The sequence below is a fragment of the Triturus cristatus genome, chromosome 11 (assembly GCF_964204655.1).
Source record: "Triturus cristatus chromosome 11, aTriCri1.1, whole genome shotgun sequence".
Taxonomy (NCBI): domain Eukaryota; kingdom Metazoa; phylum Chordata; class Amphibia; order Caudata; family Salamandridae; genus Triturus; species Triturus cristatus.
In genome coordinates, this window is record NC_140594.1 from 1,109,256,697 (window position 1) to 1,109,279,706 (window position 23,010).

At 42.0% G+C, this 23,010-nt stretch overlaps 1 protein-coding gene across 3 annotated transcripts in view; it reads left to right on the forward strand.

Moving 5' to 3' along the window:
- The window catches only part of ECE2 (endothelin converting enzyme 2), a 246,486-nt gene that overhangs the window by 214,689 nt on the left and 8,787 nt on the right, over window positions 1-23,010 (forward strand). For all 3 annotated transcript variants that reach the window (XM_085635580.1, XM_085635581.1, XM_085635582.1), the window contains exons 12-16: window positions 8,728-8,826; window positions 9,129-9,206; window positions 9,767-9,870; window positions 13,381-13,491; window positions 17,917-17,984. In XM_085635580.1, coding sequence (XP_085491706.1) covers window positions 8,728-8,826; window positions 9,129-9,206; window positions 9,767-9,870; window positions 13,381-13,491; window positions 17,917-17,984 — 460 coding nt within the window. The remainder of the gene's footprint in view (window positions 1-8,727; window positions 8,827-9,128; window positions 9,207-9,766; window positions 9,871-13,380; window positions 13,492-17,916; window positions 17,985-23,010) is intronic.

The following is a 23,010-nucleotide window of genomic DNA, read 5'->3' on the forward strand; positions in this document are numbered from 1 at the left end:
GCATCTACAAGCAAGCAGAGGATCATGAAAAGATGTATTAAGTAACGGCACACGTAGTGTGGGTTTCTGTGCACAATGTGGTAGCAGCTTGTGCAAACCAATGGACCACAGGCAATACAATAATAAAACCAGTGATCTGCAAATATGCACACAGTGACTGTGACGGACTGAAGAGCAGCCATCACGCTGTCATAGAGGTGGTTCACTAAGCACTCTGTAATATTATATAGGCTACTAATATGTTTGAGGAACCCGGCAAAGCGGTATGCAACGTCCCGGCGACACCCACCCTCCTGAGGTACTTGACTCCCTTAAAATGCTGATGTCCCTGTGGCTGGACTCCGCCCCCTCAAGAGCGGACTGGATGCACATGTGCAACTCCTGGTAGCAAAGCCTCGACTGCGGTGACATTGTTTGCAAATGTTTGGCTGATTGGAGCATTCTCAGAATTATTATGTCGGTGTGTCAGCACTGGAGCACACTTCAGTACTTCACACAAACACAACCTGTGTAGCATCTCTGCTCTACTTTGTATGATTATTTCATTACATTTGTGGCTGCGACTTCTGATCCAAATGTAAGTCTTTTGTGCTCTCCAAAGGCTTTGTCAATGTGGTTCTCACTGGTGCTTTTAACCTACCACACTACTGATCACATCAAATAACATAATTGACTCTTTTCTGTGTTTTATAATCTAAACTGCATATGTTATGGGTCTCTGACAGCACCCCTAAGGTCCAGAAACATCAATCTATGGAGCATAGTTTGTGTATCGAAACAGAGGAGCAGGCAATGGCTTATATATAGGCTGTCCGGAATTCGGTTAAAACCGACTCTAACCGTCAGTACCCTACCGGATGAAAATCAGCGGACCCGGTTTAAACCGAGTGTCACTGGTTTTCATAGTTGAAGTGGGGGAGAGGAGCTGTTGTGGTCTGCGGTCTGCCGTCTGTCTTACTGCGGCTGCACCCGAGTATTTCACAGGTCTTTAAAAAGACCATTTGCTTAACGAGGCTTTGTAGTTCTTTCGCCCCTTCTCAGACCCCCTGGGGGCAAAGCTGAGTGCAGAAACAGTCTTCATTGCCTGCGGTTTTGGCACATGTCTGAGTACAAGACAACAGCAAAACACGACGGGCCTAACCCTGTAGAATCTATACTTATTTTAGTTTCCCATCTCTCTTCTGGAACGTCATTGTGTGTACATCAAGAGTATTGATGTCCTTTGTTCCATGAAAATCAAATGATAGAAATATATTTTAATGGAATAGGGTGCCTACTGCACACGTTTTAAGATACTTTGCAGGTCCTTTGTCGAAAACAAAAATGTTCAAATGGTAGAAATTAATGACAAACCTCACTTCGGAAGTTGGCGTTGGGTTTGCTTTGTAGTGACGTTGGGGCACAATATCTCCAATACACAATACCAAATAACCAAGAAATATAAAATTAACAGACATAAATAGTAAAATTACAGTAGCAAGAAGATATGCGCATTTAACTTGCATGCTGTATTTACGTCCTAATGCCCTACGGATTGGATTTTAAAATACTCTCTTCCAGGCAAGGGTAAGATATCTTTATAAATATTTGAAACGATTATCTTATCACTTTTACATCAGCGTGGCTCCCGAGACGGCTTATCTAAAGTCAAGATAACACTGGGTAAAAGTGTTTCATAAGACATGCAAACACCCCCACCCGCACCCTGTCCCATCACAAGACAAAGGCCGGCTGCAAAGTGCCCCCATTACAAACACCGCCACTTTGATATTTTATTTGCAGGTGGCGCCAGGGTCTGGGGTGGTGAAGCAAAGAGGAACCGCCAACACAAGCTGCTCACACCTTGACCCGTCTGCGCGATCCTTATCTCAGGCCTCAACTGCTTCTGAGCTCAGGAAACGGAGGCTGAGGGAGGGGACAGCAGGCTGAGGATGTCTCTTTAAAAATAAAACTAAAGAAATGGACAAAGAACCTGCACGAAATTAACCCGCGCATCCTCAGATTGCAGACCGATAGGTTGTTGGCCCGGGTATGCAGGGAAATTGTTGACAATAGAAATGACAGCGGCATTCATACCAACCAGCACTTGCACCAAACTACCACACCACCACCCCACCTACTCTCATACCCTCAGCATTCCCGCACTCCAACACAGACCACCACAATCGTACCCATGCCATCTTCCCACACTCCTACCTCCAGCACTACATGCCCACTAACACCTACAGCGTTCCCACATTCCACAATGACAGCCACACACACACACACACAAGCTCCCCACACTCCCACATCCAACTCCACGCACACACTGACCTACAGCGTTCTCACATTTTCATCCATGCACACACCTACTCCTACACCACCTCCCTAAACTTACTCCCCTTTTCAATGCCACATTCAGCTTGCACACCATCCTTACACAGATGCATACCACCACCATCCCACAGTTACACAAATACAGCTAGGACAGTGTCTCTCAGGTGCAGTCAATGTGAGGTGCCTCTCTCTGATAGCATTGCAAGGAGAGGTGCTACTTACAGACACCACTCAGAGCACAAGAGTTGCAACTTATGGACACTACACTCACAACAAGAGATGCCTGTTGCTGACACCACATAGACTGAGAGGTATCTCAGAATGGGGCTGGACTGAGAAGCCATCTACAGCCCCGGTTGTAAGCGACCACAGTCAAGTTTCGAAACTCGCACCACATCCACCTCTTCATGAGCACCTTTGTGGCAGTATTTATTTATATATGTCTGTGGGAGGAACGTGCTGCAATGCAGTAGGCATCAGACCAATGCTTTTACCCTTAGAATTGGTAGTTAAGCATCTTCTGTAGGGCCTCTGTTGAGGGATTCCTTGACTTGGTGTAGCATAGATGGTTGCACGAAATGTTTTCCAGAAACAAGCAATAATAAAAGCAAAGCGTTCCATAAACACCGGTAAAACACTGTTCCAGTTGTTTTTTATGGGGCGAAAACGAGTAACCACTGAAAAGCACTGTTTTTTGAGGTATTGAAATCACTGGAAAATACTGAAAAAACACCACCAGAATTTACCAAAAATAGAAACTGAAAACCGGAAAGCCTACTTATATAAGAAAGAGCAGGCACAGATAGGGTAAGGGATAGAAACAGGACAGAGAAGGCAGCAAAGGAACGTAAAGTGAAAGAAACCAGTAACCGATGCGGCACACTCGTTTACCACTAATGTTGTAGACAGGTAAAGCTCAGAATGACAGTGATATGGAAACTCACTGTCTCTGTAGATTATTCTTAAAGATTGTCCCTGTGCAACCCCTATACAGAAGGGATTGTCCCTGTGTAACCCCTACAGAGAAGGGGTTGTCCCTGTGCAAACCCTATAGAGAAGGGATAGTCCCTGTACAAACCCTATGGAGAAGGGACAGCAGAAGTAACTCTGTGTCAGGACTCTAAAGCAGAAACAAGGATTGTACATCTAGACCCAACACAAGCCCCCTTGGGTCCTGTTGGGAGCATGGTTGACATTCAGAACACAATAGCAATATCACTCAGTTACAATGAAGCCACTTAGAACTGACTACTAGTAAAGCAAGACTAAAACGGATGCGGCAAGAACTGCGTCCTGAAATCCGGTACCTAAACTATGTAGAAAAGGAATACAGACATACACAGTTGAGCACAAATAGTACACTTATGAAATACTAAGAGCACAAGGCAAGTAGCAGAGAGGAAGTGCCTTCAAGTAACATACACACATAAGGCAGAAGAACTGGAATGTAAGCAGAGGACTACCAAGACAAAAAAGGAAAACTAGAAACCGAACGGAGTAGGGCAATCACAATGAAGTTAAGAACTGTAGCAAACATATAAGAGAAAGGCATCAAGGAGAAAGTCTAGAGAAAAAACAAGGTAGGGTAAGCACATAGAAACTAGAAACTGTAACATAAAAGAGACAAGAACTGCAGGGTAAACTGGAGAGTGAAAGAGGGGGAACAGGCAATGGGGAGATAAAACAAAAATCAAAAACAAGGAGGCTGGGGTGAAGATGTTAGAGCTAAGGCTAGAAACACAAGACATATGAGACTGAAATCTCTTGGAAAAGAGTTACTCCTAGGAATCTCAACCCTGAAAGCTGCAGCAAAGTTTGGATGATGTAAGGTTTCCCTTTTGCTTTTATATCTTTATATCAGTCTTTCTGTTTTGACTGTATCTAGCATTACAGACATAGTGATTTTTATCCATCAATAATGGCCGCTCCTTCTTTTCTTTTCTTGGAGTCGACCCTAGATATCCTCTGAGCGTGAATCGGTGCATTATCCCTAGGTCTATTTTGGTCTGTTGTGCTCTGCAGTTTAACTTTCCCCATAACACTTACACATGCAATATAGATTGTAGGTGAAATTCTTTGCATGAAGTATCACCATTGTGGATGCAGGTTTCACAAATTTACAGATTTAACAATTCACAACTTGAATCTCCAAGTCAATGAATTCCTTTTATTTCTCACTGATGTAGGTAAATCTTACATCCATCTCTATTTTAGTACTCATTACTTTAAAACTAGTGGTCTCAGCAGTAATAGAAGATGATAAATAAATCCTAGCAAAGATGTGTACAGATGATACCATGCTGGTGACATTTTTCAAATGTCCCTGTCATGCATTGGCCTTCGCCCAATGTTCCATGTACAGATGTTCATCGGCTGGTACAAACAATGTTTCCATCTTTGGTTTCCTTTTGAAATACAATATCCTAAAGAGATGGAAATTAATTGTGGGTAAGTTTAAATGATGCCATAGAATACATTTGCACATGTTTAATGATGCCGTAGAATAAAACATTTGCACATTTTTAGGAGATGAGGGAAAAATATTTCAAATATCATAGAGACTCCGAATATAAATTAGATGATTTGAAGATTTTCTCACAACATCAGTACACAATTATTTTATTTCCTTGACTTAAGGATTCTTATTTTGTATCATACAACTGTTACTTCAATGATTTGAAAGCATACATTAACTAATTGTGATACTGAATGCATATTCATAACCATAAGGGTAACATTTAAAAATGAGGAGGAATTGTACTGTAATAGAACATTTCCAGCTAGAACAAATGATAATACACAGATTCATATAAAGAAGTTATCCAGAGAAGATAATAAGGAAGGACAGCAAAAGAGCAGCTTGTTTTGTTATGGAAAAAATAATATATCCGAAGCAAAATATTTGATTTGTCTCAAAATATAGTTCACATGTTGCACAGAGAAGTAGCATACATTTATATTATCGAGAGACTGTATTGCAAACATTTATCACAATTATACGTGACTGTATCAAAATGCGCAAACAGTATACAGAGAGGATTAAGTAGTGAAAGGAACATATGGATTGGTAATATAATGTGAACATAGTTATAATCTGTACTACAGCTCACTTAAACTATGTTAATTATTGAACTTTAATGCACTGGCGTCCAACAAAGACCGGTGGGGCTGATGGATGGGGTGGGGGGAGAGGGAGCCAACAGGAAGCGTGGGGGAGAGCGCGGCAGGGGTGGGTTTGGGTTAATAATAAAAAAAATTAAAAACAAGACTTACCTGGTGCTGCCGGCGGCCTTTCTTTCCTCTGTTCCTGGTCACAGCCATCCCTGGGACAGCATCGGATTCCCCATTCCATCATAAGAGCAGTGTGGGGATTGGCCTGTGCGGGCTGAATTAATGCTCGTTCAGGCACAGGGAGTCTGTGCTATTTCTACAACCTGGCTGTACAATACAGGTGGGTTGGAGAAACCTAAGTGCGCATGTCAGTTTGGCCGGCCTGAGATGGCCGGCCAAACTGACATACACACTTACAAGTGCACATTAACCACTCCTCCTCCCCCTCCCATGGCCGGCCCAGCTCCTCCCTGCACACAATAGCTCAGAGCCAGCAGCTGAAAAATAAAACAATAGTAACATATTGTTTTATTTTTCAGCTGCTGGCTCTGAGTCAGTGGGGCGATGCTCCTGGCCATTGTAGAGGAGCAGCCGATGCTTTGATGTGCAGTGTGCGATAAAATACAAAGTAAATAAAGGCTATTTAAACATGCGAATGCTACAAAGAAAAACTATTTCAACATTCCACTGTGGATCCGGGATTTTACTGTAGGTAACTCTTGGAAGCAATGGCCAGAGATCGAAATGCGGCTTCTGCATTCTAAAACAATATTAAAATGGTAATTTATCAGAATAAAACCCTTGCTGGAATAATTCGATATAAAAAATACTTCAGTTAGAGTAAATATTAGTGAAGCCTTTGATTCCCCTTTTCAACGGAGGATCAGTGCCTGGGTGCAAATCTTTGAGGAAGATAAACCTCTCTTGCCATATGATAAAATCTTTCTCAATATCAACATGGAACAGAATTAATATCCTAAATGCATCAACACTTAGAGGCGCAAATTTTAAGCACTATGAATTCTACTCAAAATGGCTGATCTATAGGACTTCTTCTTTCCTTCATAATTTATATCCACAAATAGAGGACGGGTGTTTCCGCTGCGCAAAAGAGGTGGCACATGGTCACATATCATTTCGGAATGTCCCAAAATCAATGGTCTGTGGGAAGGAATTAAACTCTATCTCAGATCCACCTTAGACCCTTCCATATCCATTGATGCATCAATTGCAGTTTTGGGCTGTTCCCCCGATATAACTTTAAAAGATGAAAGCCTACACATCGCAGCATTGGTGGCAAGATCCTTAATTTTACAACGCTGGCGATCTGATAAAGGGCCCGATTCACAGAACTAACTTAAGACAAAATCCTAAACTTACTACCATTTTGGTATTCACAGAAGGCACTTACTCATTTTGGTATTCACAGAAGGCACTTACTCATTTCGGTATTCACAGAACTTAGGAGTCCTAACTTTAGGACTCCTAAATGCCTTCTGTGAATACCGAAAGTCTTAAAGTTAGGATTTTTCTCAGTTTAGGAGTAGTAAAGTTAGGACTCCTAACTTTAGGACACCTAAATGCCTTCTGTGAATACCGAAAGTCTTAAAGTTAGGATTTTTCTCAGTTTAGGGGTAGTAAAGTTAGGAGTCCTAACTTTAGGACTCCTAAATGCCTTCTGTGAATATTGACCTGTTTGCAATATGTTCTTTATTCAACAACTCTGTGGCTTTGTAATTTGTATGAACTTTCAATAAAAAACATTGCACTGTGGAACACCTCCACAACAGTCAATATAGAGACTTTAAGGTTTTAAAATATGTGGAATAGTTCATATGTACGGACATACCAGAGGATGAAGGTGAGATATTATCCTCAGAAAATGCACAAGCAAATGATTTTAAAATTATTGTTTAAAACTCCTGTCAGTCAGAAGGTTTTGATGCATATATTGCTTACAGAAGATTGCAGGGTATAGCTGGAAAAATTGATCACCGAATCATAGATCTGTTGCTAATCCAACAATATTAAAATAGGCATCAATAAATTGGGAATGCACAGATCAGGAAGGTAATAAATATATGTGGTTAGAAAGGGAATTAGTCTGAGAATATTTCATATGTAAATAACCTGTAATTCAAAATAATAAGTGCAATGTCGGGCATCGATGTCCATATATGAATGATCTTTTGGCACTCTGCTGCATAACATAACAAGACTTGTATAGATATGTGACAGATATCCAAATGGAATAGTTTAATGTATCAATGACTAACCAAACGGAAAGATATAATGTTTGTGAAATACACAACCAGTCACATTAAACAAAGATTTGGAATAGGCAATATTTAGATCAAATTAGGAAAATAATAAATTGGCTGTACAGGCATAAACCTCTGGTTGAGAACTTTTGTTGAGGCAAACATGTTTACATTTGGAGTAACAGCCATAGAAACTAGTTTAGTTAATTGCATAGTTAGGGAAAATACAGGATAGAGTCAACCCAGTTTTTATTTTTGTGGGGGCTGTCTAGTGTGTACCTCCAGCAGGAAGGGAGTTAGTACCTCAACCGCCCAAAGTGAAGTGAAGAGAGCTTGAGGGTTCCTGTGAGACTCAGAGCCACCTGTGAAAGGCCACCACACATGTTAGACATTTAGCATGTTCCTTTCACCACCCCTTTCTGCCTGCATATGCACATTCAAGTGGGATTTCTTCATTTCATGTCAATGTTCTCATTCAGGATAAGATATACCAGATGTCCTGACCAAAAGACTGCATCAATGTTGTTGCTCATGGTTGGGGTGTCTGTTACTAATATCTTAAAAAGCGTCTTGTGAAGTAGTAGTGGGACCTTTTTTGTTTTTACCAGATGATGCAGGGTGAGTAAAAATCATCAAAATTGGTATTTGCTCTTGTATGGATCAAGATTATCTCTATTTGTTTCCGAGCTTTCAGAATCCATGGTTGCGTGTACTGGATAAGAGATCCACAATATAGCAAATAGGACCAGTTACAATAAGTGTTCGTAACATAAGAAGGCATAGCTAAGATTATCATCCATCACATTGATGGCAGTAATGGATGTCACTGTACATTCCTCTCCCAATGTGTAACAAGGCACCGATTGTGAGAGAATAATTAAAGAATAAGAGAGAGACTCGTCTTCTATAAAGTTGCAGTCATCAATGAGGGATCCATGCCGTTTGTTTTTAGGGTGGGTAAGCAGATGCAGACATTGGACCTAGAATAATTAAATCTTGTACGGGACATTGTTGCTGAAATGTATTCCTTCACTTGCAGGCTGAAGGAATGATCGCAGAGATCCGTACCGCTTTCGAGGACACTTTGGATAGACTGCACTGGATGGATGATCAGACTCGACGAGCAGCAAAGGAAAAGGTGAGCTCCCATGCTCCATAGGAGCCCACATCGACTACCTCTTAATTACGACAGCCTTACAGGTATTGTACCGGTGAGGCGTCATCTTGTGGGGATCAGAAGCATGATTGGCCATATAACCTCTCCCATTGTGAAGGAATGCAGCGGGTTTGCAATCTGGCTGGGTCCCATACATTTACCCCCCAAAATTATGCTCTTCCTTCTATATGTGCTTCTCCCCAAACCCAGTAATTGTGGAACACTCTGATGCCAGGCATGCCATTATAAGTTTCTAAACATCTTCACGTCTGACCCTCTTGCAGGCTGATGCCATCTATGATATGATTGGATTCCCAGACTTTATCCTGGACACAAAGGAGCTGGACGACGTCTACGATGGGGTGAGCGCATGTATCTCCATCTCACAGGGAACACACCAGCTGGTGAAAGGGTAGTGGAGTGACCATGCACACCTCACATATCTTGCATCGCAGCTTGTGAAAGGAGGGCAGGGTACCAGTGTTTGGGGTTCATAGGAGATGACATACCTTGAGTGTTGTGAGGACGAGCACTTGGATCAAAGATCTCTTTCCCCACCAATCATCATTGGTGGAAGGGGTGCTCTTCAGTTAGAGGCTTTCAAAACACCTCATCGGTTTGGGTGGGTGTTAGGGTGCATGTGTATTTCCATGAGTGCCTGCACGCATGCGTGAGGTGTCTGCACATGTATGTGTACAGTACATGCGTGAGTGCCATTGGGTACAGGAGTTTCACTTATATATGCATCTGCACTGATGGGTAACATCTATGAAACCCAACCCATCACAGACAGCTATGTGGGTGGGGTGTTAGCCTATCTTGGGCCTGGCATGCTCCCTAAGTCAAGTCTCTTTGGTTGTTACTGTGGAACTCAAAGGTATTCTCTTTGCTCTTATACAGTCTCCCTTCTATCTCTTTGCAGTATGAAGTTTCAGAGGATTCATTTTTCCAGAACATGTTGAGTTTTTACAACTTCTCTTCAAAGGTGATGGCAGATCAGCTGCGGAAGCCACCTAATAGAGACCAGTAAGAAATCATCAGCCTCCTGTGGAAGGATGGGGGTGCTAGTAGTCAATGCGACTATATATATCAATCAGCAGACTTGATAAGGTTGCCTGTGGGAAGGATGGTGATGACACTGTGTGGGAGGAAAGAAAATTAGGGATTGTGCCCTAGGCTTTATGCTAGTGTCTGGCTGTTTTTACTTTGAGGGTTGGCATGCTCACAGACTTATGTGGGTGTCTCTAGACCCACTTCATGGTTTTGCTATATTCACGGGTGCCTTTGTTAATGCTCAATTGCTAGCATGTTTGTGTTAGCACACGCCTGCTTTCTGTGTCTATGTTCGCACATGCCTGTGTTTTAATGTCTTTATTTTCATATGACTATCTGTATCTTCACAGAGCTGCCTGCCTCATCCATCCCTTGCATTTCTCATGTCTTTTTCCTCCTATTGTTGTTGATGTCTGAGTCTTCACATTCCTTCATGCGTGTCAGGGATCTAGCATAGTTATGCGTGATCTTAATGTAACATTGGTGTGGGCATCTGCATTCTCAAATGCTTACCTGTTTTATTCTCACCTGGTTGATGCATCTGTTGTATAATGTTCATGCTTGCATCTGTATCCTCATAAGTGTGTGTCCGTGTAGCATCACAGAGGCATATTATGTTGACGTTCCATTCTTTGTGCAGAGCTTGAATAAGGCTACTCTGAAGTTTTGCCCTGCCTGTTCATAATGTTCTGACCCCCCCTAGCCTTTCTCTTTAATCAAGGGACAGAATCTATAAGATCTGAGGAGGACTGCCGAGTTCTATTTAGGACTTTTCCAGATATCCGTGTGTTTTTTCATTGCTTACCCGGGCCACCATGTTTTGTGTTGTGTTCCTGAGGACGCTGGTACCCAGGATAAGTGAGATGTGCATTGATTGTTCGCCCATCACTACTGTCTTGAAAGGCGAGTTCTGTATCTGTTGCTGTCACTGCGCTTGTTTCTGTCCAAGAAAGTCCTGTGAGAGGGATATTGATATTACCTAACTTAGACCCAACATTACCATATTTGGCCGTGATCCTATACTATTGGTAGGCTGACAGTGTACTTTAAGGCTCCACATTGTGCCCTCACTATGCAGTTTAAACCCTTCAGTCCCCGTTGTGAACTTTGCTTTAGAAATATAAAACTCTGGTATTACTCAGATTTAAAAAAATCAAAAAATGGGGCTGATCCCTGTTAATGTTCTTTTCCGGTCCTTTGGACCCCGTACCTCAAGGTACTAGAGTCGTTATAGATCACCGAATACTCTGAAAGTGACTTAAGACCTTGCTGCTTGCAGGGCCCAGCAGATATCTCCTCCATTTAAAGGAACCACGGTCGCAGCAGTTCATGTAAATGCATTGAAAGTGTGACGGATGCCGCCTTCAAAGTTTCTGTATTTTTTTATTTATTTTCAAAAAGAGAATCAAAATTAGGGATTTTCTTTTTAAAAATCAAATTTGACCCCTTGACATGGAAGATGGAGGTCAATTTTGCAGTCTCCATTGACCGTTACTGCCAGGTTTTACCTGGCAGTGATGGACAGTGAAAACTGGTCATGTATGCGTCCACTCTAAGTAGAGTGGGCAAATACATAATCAAACCTTTGATGGCCCTAAATCTGTGGGTCCACAAGATATGTATGTGGCATTGGAGACAGAGTTGTCTCTGCCATCTACTTACTGAAGTTCTGCACCACTTGAAATAAGGCGGCTGGAACTTCACTTTGGTGAAGAGGGTACTCCATCACCATTGAACAGAGTACCCTCTGCACCGAAGTCTAAATCAGGTACTAAGGGGCTCATTACGATGTCGAATAGATACTTTCCGCCCGACTGTGTCTCGGAATCGTAACCGATGGACTTGTGGTTGGCGGTTCTGCCTAGCTGATTGCGATGCAACCGAGCACTGTTCGTTCGGAGTCCCATTGTTTCCTATGGGAGCCTGTGTTCCGCCCAACAACACAGGCTCCTATGGCGAAATGTGGTGTGTGAGTAAAACCCTGCACTCTGTTGGAGACACCCCATTGTGCATGCCACACAGTGCAGAGTTTTACAGGGGGGTAGCTTAGGTACCCCCTCGGCCGTCAACAAGAGGCCTCAGGATGAAAGGGGCCCTGCTAGGGGCCCCCAAAGTCAGTTTCCGACAGCCTTTTCGTGTCGGACAGGCCGACTTGGAAAGGCTGTTGTAAACTGGCATTGTAATTGTTCAGTCGGAAACACTGTCTATAGAGCTGTACGATGCGGTTCCGACCGACACGAATTCTCCAAGAGCCAGTCGGAACTGATTCGGAAAGACCGTGCGGTTTACAATACAACCGCGCACATCGAAATCGGTCAGGCGGATTGTAAACTGACCGAGTTGGTCGGAAAGGCTTCCGACACAGTCTAGGGGAATCCGACTGTCGGAAGGAGGCTTTCCGCCCGACATCGTAATCGGCCTCTTAAGTTTCATGCTAACCCACCACCCTCTATACTAATGAAAGTTGAAGAGCAGGACCTGGCCTCCAGAATGTAAAGACTTTTGATAGTTCAGAAATCACTCTCTTCCCCGTTATCTTTGGCATTACTCAGCTCAAGTGGGACATGACATGTGTGGTGCTCAAAGGGAGCTCTCTTCAGCTTTGACCCGGCGAGGGGTGTGGACTGCCTTAGCAGGTGCCAATCATGTTTCATTGATGCTGTAGTTAGTAGATCACAGCTTTTTGCAAGGAGCTTCTATGGAAAGGAATGAAGGAAATAGGTCAGAGATCTAAGAGTTTAAGATCCCAAAGTTAGATATTCTTTTTATGAAACAATTTCAGTCTGCTCTAGAGGTTTGAATAAGATGGCCTCAGAAAGAGATCGAGAATAGTAATGGGTTTGGGCATTTGCAATAATGTTTGCCGTGATGTTATGTGAAGAACTGCACATGAAAGTAAATGAATTCCTTTACTGGATTCTTTGGTGTTGAGCTTCATGATTCTAGATGCAAATGAGGGTGCTTGGCTCAGTGACATATGACCAGTCCATATTGCTGAGGGCTATGGATGTTGCCAGACAGTTCACTTCTGATGGGTGTGTCATCCTAAACCATAATCAGCTTATACAACCATGTGACATCCGTGCTCTTATTCCTGTGGTTATGCTCTTAAACCTGCGTTCTTCACTGCATCCACATATGTCTTCCTCATCCCACGTTAGTGTGAAATTGACTGTATCCTCACATGCCCATCATTAATGTCTGGATTTTCCCATCCTTTTGTGGTAATTCCAGGTACTTGCCATCTCTGTGCCTTAATTTTTGTTTCCTTCTATGCATGTGTCTTTACTTCACCTCCGCAGACTTGCCTGGTTTCTTTCTAGCCTGTGTGAGCCTTTGTGTGTCCTTCTATTCTTGTGTGGGATGTCTGGGTTCCTCTCTTGTCAGTGTAAGTTTGGCTTGGCCTGGTGCCTGCGACCTGCCTTCCCAGGATGACCTACCATGTTTTGGTGCCCTCTAATGCCTCTTCTCTGGTTCTTTTAGGTGGAGTATGACTCCTCAAACTGTCAACGCTTACTACCTCCCAACCAAGAACGAGATTGTCTTTCCAGCTGGGATCCTACAGGCCCTGTTCTACGCCCCTAAGCACCCCAAGTGAGTTTGATACCTTCGCCTCATGCTGATGAGTATATGTTTTGGGTGGAAGTGAAAAGCTATCTTGGCTGCTGTGAAGTAGCCTCCTCCGTCAGTCCAAATGCATTGCTTGTTCGCTTGGACCTTCATATCTTTGTACCATTAGAAGACATGCTCACTTTCCCTCCTTAGTGGATCAGTCTTCTGGGGAAGGTGTTGGCCTAAGGTTTGGGCAATGGAGAGATGGAGTGATGACCACACGGTGCTTAGGAGACATGCAACAAAAACATCGGGGTTCAGAGGACCACCCTTTTTGTTGCTGCTGTTTGTATCACTCTTGATTTGTTCCCTTCTTTTCTCTTTTAGCTCTTTAGTTCTTGCTCACCATGCACTCTGTCCTTCTTTCAAGAAGCAGCTCCTCCTGGCAAATTGTCGGATGCTTAGCTAGTCCTTCCACTAAATCCTCCAAAGGTTGCGTTGGAATGGGTACACTGGAGCAATAGCCTATTGGCGATGTTGGCCAAAGTGCACACCAGTGTGTACGGGGCCTACCCTCACACAACACAGGACTGACCCTGGGTACCTTGTCACTCCCTCATTTAAGAATTACATATGTTCTGATTGTCCTAACCATTCGTTGTTGTATGAAGGTAACCATGTCCTGAATAATTGTGCCCCAGATGTCATACAGCCCAATGTCATTTAATAAGAAAGTCTGCATTCATTGTACCACAGTTATATATATAATTCAGCAAAAGGAAGCAAGAGGGTTAAAATAAAGGCAAAACAGTGGCTGAACTAACAGATGTTCCTCCAAACCTCCTCCAGCCATTTTACATATCAGTTGTTGTGCCTTTCATCACTCATTCTAGATGTCTCTATATTCCCCATGTTCTCGTTCAATTCTTCCTCGCCTGTCCCATTCCCACCGTTCACACCTACCTGCGTCAGCTCATTACATCCCTGCCCAGATTTTCATAAAGTGCTTCGAATGCCCTTTACTTTCAGACATAGTTTTTCTTACGCATGTAGTGGTCCATCCTTTTCAACCATCTTCTCTCATTTGCTGTGGATTGTTCTTTCCAGATTTTACCCTTGTCCCTTTTCCCCACTAGCAAGGGTTGCACCAGATAAGATATAACATATTTTGTCCGCTCCAGCTCTCCATAGATCCAAAAGAGAGCCATTTAGATTTTAGCAAATGCTCTAAACTACTACCCTTGCAAGTATTTCAGAGCGCAATGCCATTTTAGATATATAGCTACATGCCCTACCTTGAATGGAATTTCTAAAAATCTTCTTTCTCATTGTAACATACAAAGTTGTGGAAAGTACACGCCCAAGTGTGCAACTACATTATCAATCAAACATCCCACCTTAGCAGTGTCTTGTCTAGTGGAAGCCAAGAGGCCAAAGCATGACTAATACCTTCTTTAATGTAAGATACACACTGGGAGCTCGATAGCATCTGCAGGCCAAGAACCCATTTAACAAAAACCATAACCAAGAATGTTTATTATTATCTTTGTCCCCACGGCTCCTTTTATTTGGGGGTAAACCACTGTAAACTCCCTCTTGTGACACTTGACGCTTTCCTTATAGGTCACACCTTGTCCAGTCTACCCCTACATAAAAATTTGCAGTTATGATTTTCTTGATAAGATTTTTGTGATTGTAGGTTCTTGGTTATGAGGTAGATATTTTTACACAATGTTAACTACAGCATAAGATTCCATCTCTTCTCTGTGGACATTGGCACAGAGACAGTTACTTCACACAAGTCATAAAACAGAAAGGTTGTAAAAAGTGAGAAACTGTGTATTTTTTTCTCAAATTACATGAACGAAGTGAAATGTGGTTTATCTGTATCTCACTACAGATTTTCATGGAAGGCCATACTGTGCGTAAGAAAACCACGCGCCACTGGTTTGCACAGAAAATAGCTTCTGCAAGACATTTTCTGCTCAAACTAGTCTCAGATGAACCAAAATGATGTGAAAATTGTGAATTTAAAAGATTTGCGTAGTTTAAAAAAATTCTACCCAGGCCTAATTACAGCTCAATACCTACTCTCTTCCAGCACTAACTGTGCTCTTGCCCTTTGTTACAATCTTTAAAACAGCCCAGCCTCCACATAACCTCCTAGCACTTACATATCCCCTTCCCCCAAGGTTATGTACCAACTTATGGTTGCTTCTTTCTCTTGCCAGTGCCCATCAGATCAGTTACTCAATCTAAACCCATAAAATATTGGCAAATCAATTGACCTCATAATCGGCCAGAAGTCACTATCTTCCTTTATTCCCTAATCCTTTGTTTTAAAGCTTAGTTGTAATTTACTACATTGCATTGGATTGGATTCCCACATTTATATTGCTAACACTATCCTTCCGTAGGGGGCTGAATCACTTGTCTACAGGGATAGCATTCCCTGCTGAGTAGGTTGTGTTGTTGGAAGGGTGTTGTCTTTGATTTTATCCTCTGTGGAAAGTCTTTCCATGTTGTGCATGATGACCATGGAGTTGCGGTCATCCTTTCATGGGATGCATGAAGTGCGAGAGATAGGTGCACAGATTATGGGTTTCAGTAAACTGAAAGATTTAAACATCTCTGCAGAACCTATTATGATATTTCTTATGATCAGTCCAACTATTAAGTTACTGCGCTGGGATGTCCATTCTGAGATTTTTTGTTTACAATTTATGGTCCTGAGCTGGCATCGGTTGATGGAGAGCTCTGCTGGGGTAATTTTGTTACTATCATTCCATGTGTGATTGTCATTGTGAGATGTCAAGAACTGGTCATTGTGCATAGTTAGTTGGTGTCTACAGTGGTGGAATAAATTAGAGTCCTCCATTGGCCAGTGGTAAATTGCACAACTCTTCCTTATTGCACACCTGTTCAGTTGGACAAGTGGTCCAACCAGATGTGGTTCCGGCAGGGGATGTCCAGGATAAGTCTGGCAGAGGTGTTCTGGATGCGCTGCAATTTCTTTTGGAGTTTTTTGGTCATTCCAACGTAGAGTGTGTTGCCGTAGTCGAGCTTGCTGCTGACGAGAGCCTGGGTGACCGTTCTCCTGGACTCTGTGGGGATCCATTTGAAGATCTTTCAGAGCAGGTAGACTGTTTTCAGGCAGTAGGGCGATACAGCATTAATTTGGCGGTTTATAGAGAGCGAGGAGTCGAGGATGATGCCGAGGTTGCGGGCGTGGTCCGTGGGGGTGCACTCTAGACTGTAGATTGTACTTGAAGGAGCAATTATTATTTCATGGTCTGTCCCATGGTTGTGGGATGATGTAGTTATCTTGGAAATCAACATAGTTTTACCTCTATTCTGAAGTATAAATGCTCCAGAATGCTTAGAATCGTAGCTGGTAGTATGTGTCCACATATGGTGGTTTGTTCTGGGAAAGTGAAGCCCCCTATGGATTTCTTATAGTAAGGCGGTATGGTGACCTGCAGCAGTGTCCTATTCTGTTTACATTACTTGAATTTAATTTGTAGGTATAGAGGCCTTTTTTCCGTGGGAGGTTCTGTGGACAATGGAGAGTGCCTTGCACATTGCTGGAGTCTTGCCTTCTCTTGGGTGGAGGCGGAGAAGGATTCTTGTACCAGCGTATTGGATTAGTGGTATTTTCCGTATGATCAAACTGGGCCACTGAGGCATATGCTGGTGGCGTAGTCGAACTTGGAGATTATGAACGTAAGGACAGCTTGAAGCTTTTGTTGGTATCCAAGGCTATAGGGTGCATGGGATTGAGCAGGAAAGATACACAAAGACGCACCAGGGACTGGAGCGCGGCCAACACATCTGGCGGGAGTAGAAAGGATACATCAGGATAGATGCAAGAAGTATGCAGCAGGGGCTGGAACATTAGAAGGAATAAAAAAGCTAATTAACTTGTGGATGCATAAAACATTGGAGGGAGGAGGAAGAATACACCAGTGGTTGGAGGAGGAAGATGGATAGACCATGGCACAGAACAGGAATGATTCACTAGGAGTTAAAACATAATATGGGGTGGATTTTTGTTTTGAAAGAATTGCTCTATTCTTGATATTTCGATCAATAGTGAATGTTTTTCTGAAGCATATGTACATGTGGAATGGTGTTCTGAGTGGGGAAGAAGCTAGAACACAGTGGTTGTTAATAGGGAAATGCAGGATCTATGTGTTTGTTTCTTGGTTACATGAGTCTTCCTGCAACCATAGCTGAAGAGGCTCCTTTTAAGAAATGGTTTCTGCATCAGTGTCTGCAGAAGGGAATGGAAACATATGAAAGTTTTTAAAAAGATACTTTGAAGGTAGGATCATGGAGGATAAACCAGAGAAGTTGGAGGAGACATATATATTATTACAATTTAAGCTGTTCGTGACAGTACAATCAGAATGCCTTTATGTGTGTCCTGACATATGATTCTTACTTCTACATCTCTTTTTCCTGCAGAGCTCTCAACTTTGGCGGAATAGGGGTCGTGATGGGACATGAGCTAACGCATGCTTTCGATGACCAAGGTTAGAAATTAATAACATAGAAGTAAGCAGAGCTTGCGGAGTTGCAGAGAGCGCAACATAACAATCACTCATGGTACTAAATGTGGGAGACTAGGTTCAACCTATGGGATCACATCTGGAAGAACACCTCTTACATCAGAGATTGAGGCTGGGCAATAGAATCAGTGTCTGAGAAGAAGGTTTGACCAAAACCATCACCTTCTCAGACTTCTAGGACAATAACACTGACCTCTAGAAATGAGTCTGGGTGGGTGAGATCAACAGTAGGGCACAGGCTTGAACATCTGAATCAGTCTCCAAGTCTAATACTTGGTGCCTTCAAAGCCAGTCTCTGAATGAAGCATCCATTGCCTGTGGGTGAACTAGAATCTGCAGCAGGTCTACTGGCACTCTGTGTGCTATTGAGTTCAATGAATGTATGGCCAGAGATTTGACTTACAACAGATGCTGCTGAAGCTTCTGCTGAAGGCACCATCTGAGCCATGATTTCATGCTGACGTTCTATCTTCTGAATGGTCCAGCACATGGCCCAGTGTTAATATCTGATGACCAAAGCTTAACCTAATGGTTTGTGATAGAACAGCAAGCTTAAAATGTTTTGAAAGTTGTTCTTGTTTTTGGTAGTCTAAATCATTTCATGCCTGAAATTTTGGGAGATGGAATGACTGCAATCCCAAGAAAAATAATGGTCCATGGTTAGGTGAAAAATACGATGGAATATTCAGGATCTCAAGTTCTCAAGCCCGATAGCAAAAGAGAAGGCAGCACACCCTGGCTATACATTTGGTGGAATGATATTCTTTGTGTTCTGTAAAACATGCAAATTGGGTTAGTGAATTCTGGATTAATTTTAGAAATGTATTGGGATCTGCAACAGAAGGGCTCTGTGAAAGAACAAACACTGTTGCAGAATGTTAGTTTTGTTTAAATAAATAAGCCCTATCAATAAGACAATTTGCTTGCGCCACTTTCGAAATTACAGAAATTAATATGCATTTGAATATAGGTAGCCCAAAATAAGGAAAATATGCACAGTCCAACAGGAAGGACGGATGGGTGCAGAGCTTTGTTGCAGGTCAGCCCTGAGTCCTATCTGGTAGGATGCATGGGGGGGGTGGGCACAGGACCTGGTCACAGTCAGGCCCTGCATCCAATCTGTTGGATGTGTGTGCAGTTGTGGGCAGGGCCTTACTTCCAGTCTCTGATTCACAGTGCTGAAGTCTGTGTGCTGAGGGCAGGATTCATGCAGGTTTGGGTGCAACCTTAATCACAGGCCATTCTCTATGTCCAAAGAGTACTGGTATAGGACAAATGAAAAAACAATTGGAATAACAGAAAAAAATGGAAATTTTATTACAGACTCTGTTAATGTGAAGGGTTTAGAACAGTTAAAAAATGTACACTGCAGTATACTTCTCAATAGTGCATATACTCCAGTAAAGGACCAAGCATCTCCAAAAACATAGACAGAACCGACATGTAAACAAATACTACATTTACAGCAATGGAATATATACATATTCGCAGACTGCAAAATACATGTAATGTTTGTTGTGGAAAAATATAACATTTGCAATATGTTGACACACAAGAGTACAGAAACTAGAATTATACAGACAACGGATATACAAGTAGGTTATACATTTACATTCAAAACACAAATTAAAGAAATACTGAGTGCAATGTTTGATACAGCAGTGAATAAACCATTTCACTTTCCTCAGTCATAGGGGTAGTAATGTAGGGGAAATTCAGTCAGTGTTTTGTACACCGTAATTTAAGTTACCTCCAGAAATTGGTGTAATTTTTAGTTCTCTCAGAACTCCAAATCTTATGCTATGTTCTTTCTTTGCACACAATATTGTCTATGTTGTTGGTGTACATTGTTTCGACTTAGGCCATACCCACCATTCCCACTATTTGATTAGCTCAGGCAGTCGCATTTAAGTACTGCTGTGATGACTGTGCCCAAGTAGGCATGGCCTTAACCAAACTGCAAATCACTCCCATAACTTCCAAATGTGTCAGGACTATTCAGTGGTATTGGTAGATACAAAATTTTAGACTTTTTATTTAGAAAGAGCTAATTGTTCAGCCATTTTGTCAAATGTATCCACAGCAGTAACTTCATTGATAAAGATGTCATATGGGATGTTATCAGTGGTGTCAAAAATGATTTATTTTGAGATGCCATTAGTGATGTCATTTGAGATGTCATCAGTGATGTGTGTGAGTTTTGAGTGGTCCACAACTCACACCGTGTGCTGCTCATGACATCATATCTCAGATACCATCAACTGTGGCATCACTGAAACATCTCAGATTACATAATTCATTGCATCACTGATGAGAACACATATGGCAGGTAAATACCGGGGTAAACAAGGACACATTGTCCGGTGGCACATCCACAGAAATCTTCGTTGTCTGATACTGCCAATTACGCTGAGTGGGTTTACACCAAACTTGGACTGAAAGTAGATCTTTAAACAGAAAGTATGTTTTTGGTGGTTTGGTGTTGGCACAGTGTTTTCATCATGTATATCTCTGATAATCACATCATAGAATTATTTTTCTTCATAGAAATATATTGGAAAAGATCGAAATCATATATTCACTTTCTTCTGCAAAATGTTGCATTTTAACACAACTATAAGCCTAAATTCTTCTAAGATTCTTGAACATAATATGTGGCAGAGCTGGACTCGGCTCACAGCTAAATGCAAAGATCAAAAACAGATAAAAATAACACTTCAGACATGAATCCCCTGTGGTTGGCTTTACTCTGCTGATACTTTTGTTTTGCTGGACAGTCAGTGTTTGAGTTGCAACCAGCAAAATTTCTGGTTTATTTTGCCTGAACTTAAGATACCATTTGGCATTGGGTTAAAAACAACCTGGTAAGTATGTTTAAGTCAGTGTGTTTTAATAATCAGAGAGAATATGCACTACTTAGAGACCAGGGTCAGAAGCAACTGCGTAGGAGAAGTGCTGAGCTGTGTTAGAAGGCAACTTGAGAACCCCGCTTTTCATTTCTAATACCAGACAGCATGATTCTACTTTATTGTCTAAGGAAGCACTTGAAGCATGAAAACACATCAGTCCTGGTTTGATTGATTTTATTACCAGTTTGACATCGTGCCAATAAGGCAACACAAATATTTCACATGCATACAGATCCAAAATACACCATACTACTTAAAATAAATCTCCAATTAACATAAAAACATGGCATTGGTCTTATACAAAATACCATTACCTTTACACAGAATAAAGCCATAGAAATTACATCATACAAATATATTTATACAAAAACACTATTATTAAAAAAAGAGCAACCAAGAGATACCATTCTTTTTATAAAAGATACACTCCTAACAATCCAGCATGTAAATACATTTGTGCAAAGAGGCGGTAATTGTGCAATAAATACCATTGCTTTTATGCCAAGTATACCATGGTCATACAACATATAAGTATATTTGAGCAAACAATGCTATTATATGTCAAGTTTCCCCATCTGTAATCTTCAGGATTGTGCTGATGTTCAATGGGGTCCAACTCTCAACTGTCCCAAGTCCGGAATTATATGCACACAGACTAGTGAGGTTCTCAAGCGAGGGAAGGAAAGGGTAGGAGCTGCAGGGAGGGAGATCTGAGAAAGACAAAATAAGAACACCGTACGTAATACTTCCCCTCAATACATAACACCTACAGTTTCAACCATACTAATCATAGAAGCATTAGGACCAACTGTTTCACACTACCTATAAAGAAAAGAAGGATCCTTATCAGGAGAGATGAGAGGGTGTTTGCAGAATCCCAACACGAATACTGTCATGAAGAAACAACAATCAATGTGAGATATATTTTAGAGCAATAACACATGTACCAAAGATAAGAGGTATGAAACACATTCCCACCTACCCCATCTAAGTGCTGGAAAGCTTGGTTTGCAAAGGCAGTTGTCTTCCTGGACACCCCCTACTAATCTCTCCTATAATCAATAAACAAAAGAATGTGTACAAGAAAGACCATAGCGCAATCTCTTCCTTGCACTTATACCACTATTATGAGACTTTGTATTCATGAAACATGAGGAAGGGAGTTTTATACGATAAGGCAGATATGCAGTCGATTAAAGCCTGGACGTAATTTAGCACTCCGCTCTCAATGGAAGTGAGAGAAGTGAAATAGCATACAGGGCAAAGTATGTCCAACTAGCCCTCAGAAACCTACGGAGGTTTATGTCTCTAATATCCAAGACCCGTGTATATCTCACAAAAATAACAAAATAATCCGGAGGGCTCCGCAGGAAGACTAACGAAGACCTAGCACTTAAGTAACAAAACAATGCGCATCCCAATCTTACCAATTCGAGAGTGTGCGCTCACTGTGTGACATAACAAAGTATTTGTCATCTCGTTTCTTCCCTGCATGAGACCAAGGCCAATCGCAGGTCTCTTGCACAGGGAAGGGAAGTAAGACCACCGCAACCACAATCTCGCCAATGGAGGAGATGGCAGAGAAACCACACAATCCGCAGGAGGGAACAACCAAGGAATGCGGAAAGCAAGGTAACGATGGTGCACTTAGCACCCTGATTGCAACTTGCATATGAAGGGCCTGGTCTTCACGTGAACCGGGAATATCCAAAATAATCGACAGCTTCCCTCTTGCAATACTCGGCTATATCCGGGGTATGACGTTACGTCCTGATCACGCAGAACGTCCCCGACAGGAAGAATGCTGGAAGCTGTAGTTCTCGCTGTCCCCACTCCTCACTCTACATGATTGCCGTCAGTCAGTGGACACCGTACTGGTGCATGCTGACATTATAACAAAAGGGACACAAAAGATCGCTTCATATTATCGCATGGGTCCAATTTGAATAGATGCATAATGGGAGGACTCATTACTGTAAAACATGATCTAGCTTGTTTCTCACTCTAAAATTATATTGTGCATCTTCACATTTGACAGTAATTAAAGGAATAATTCAGACATCATGAGTTTTTTCAGCTTT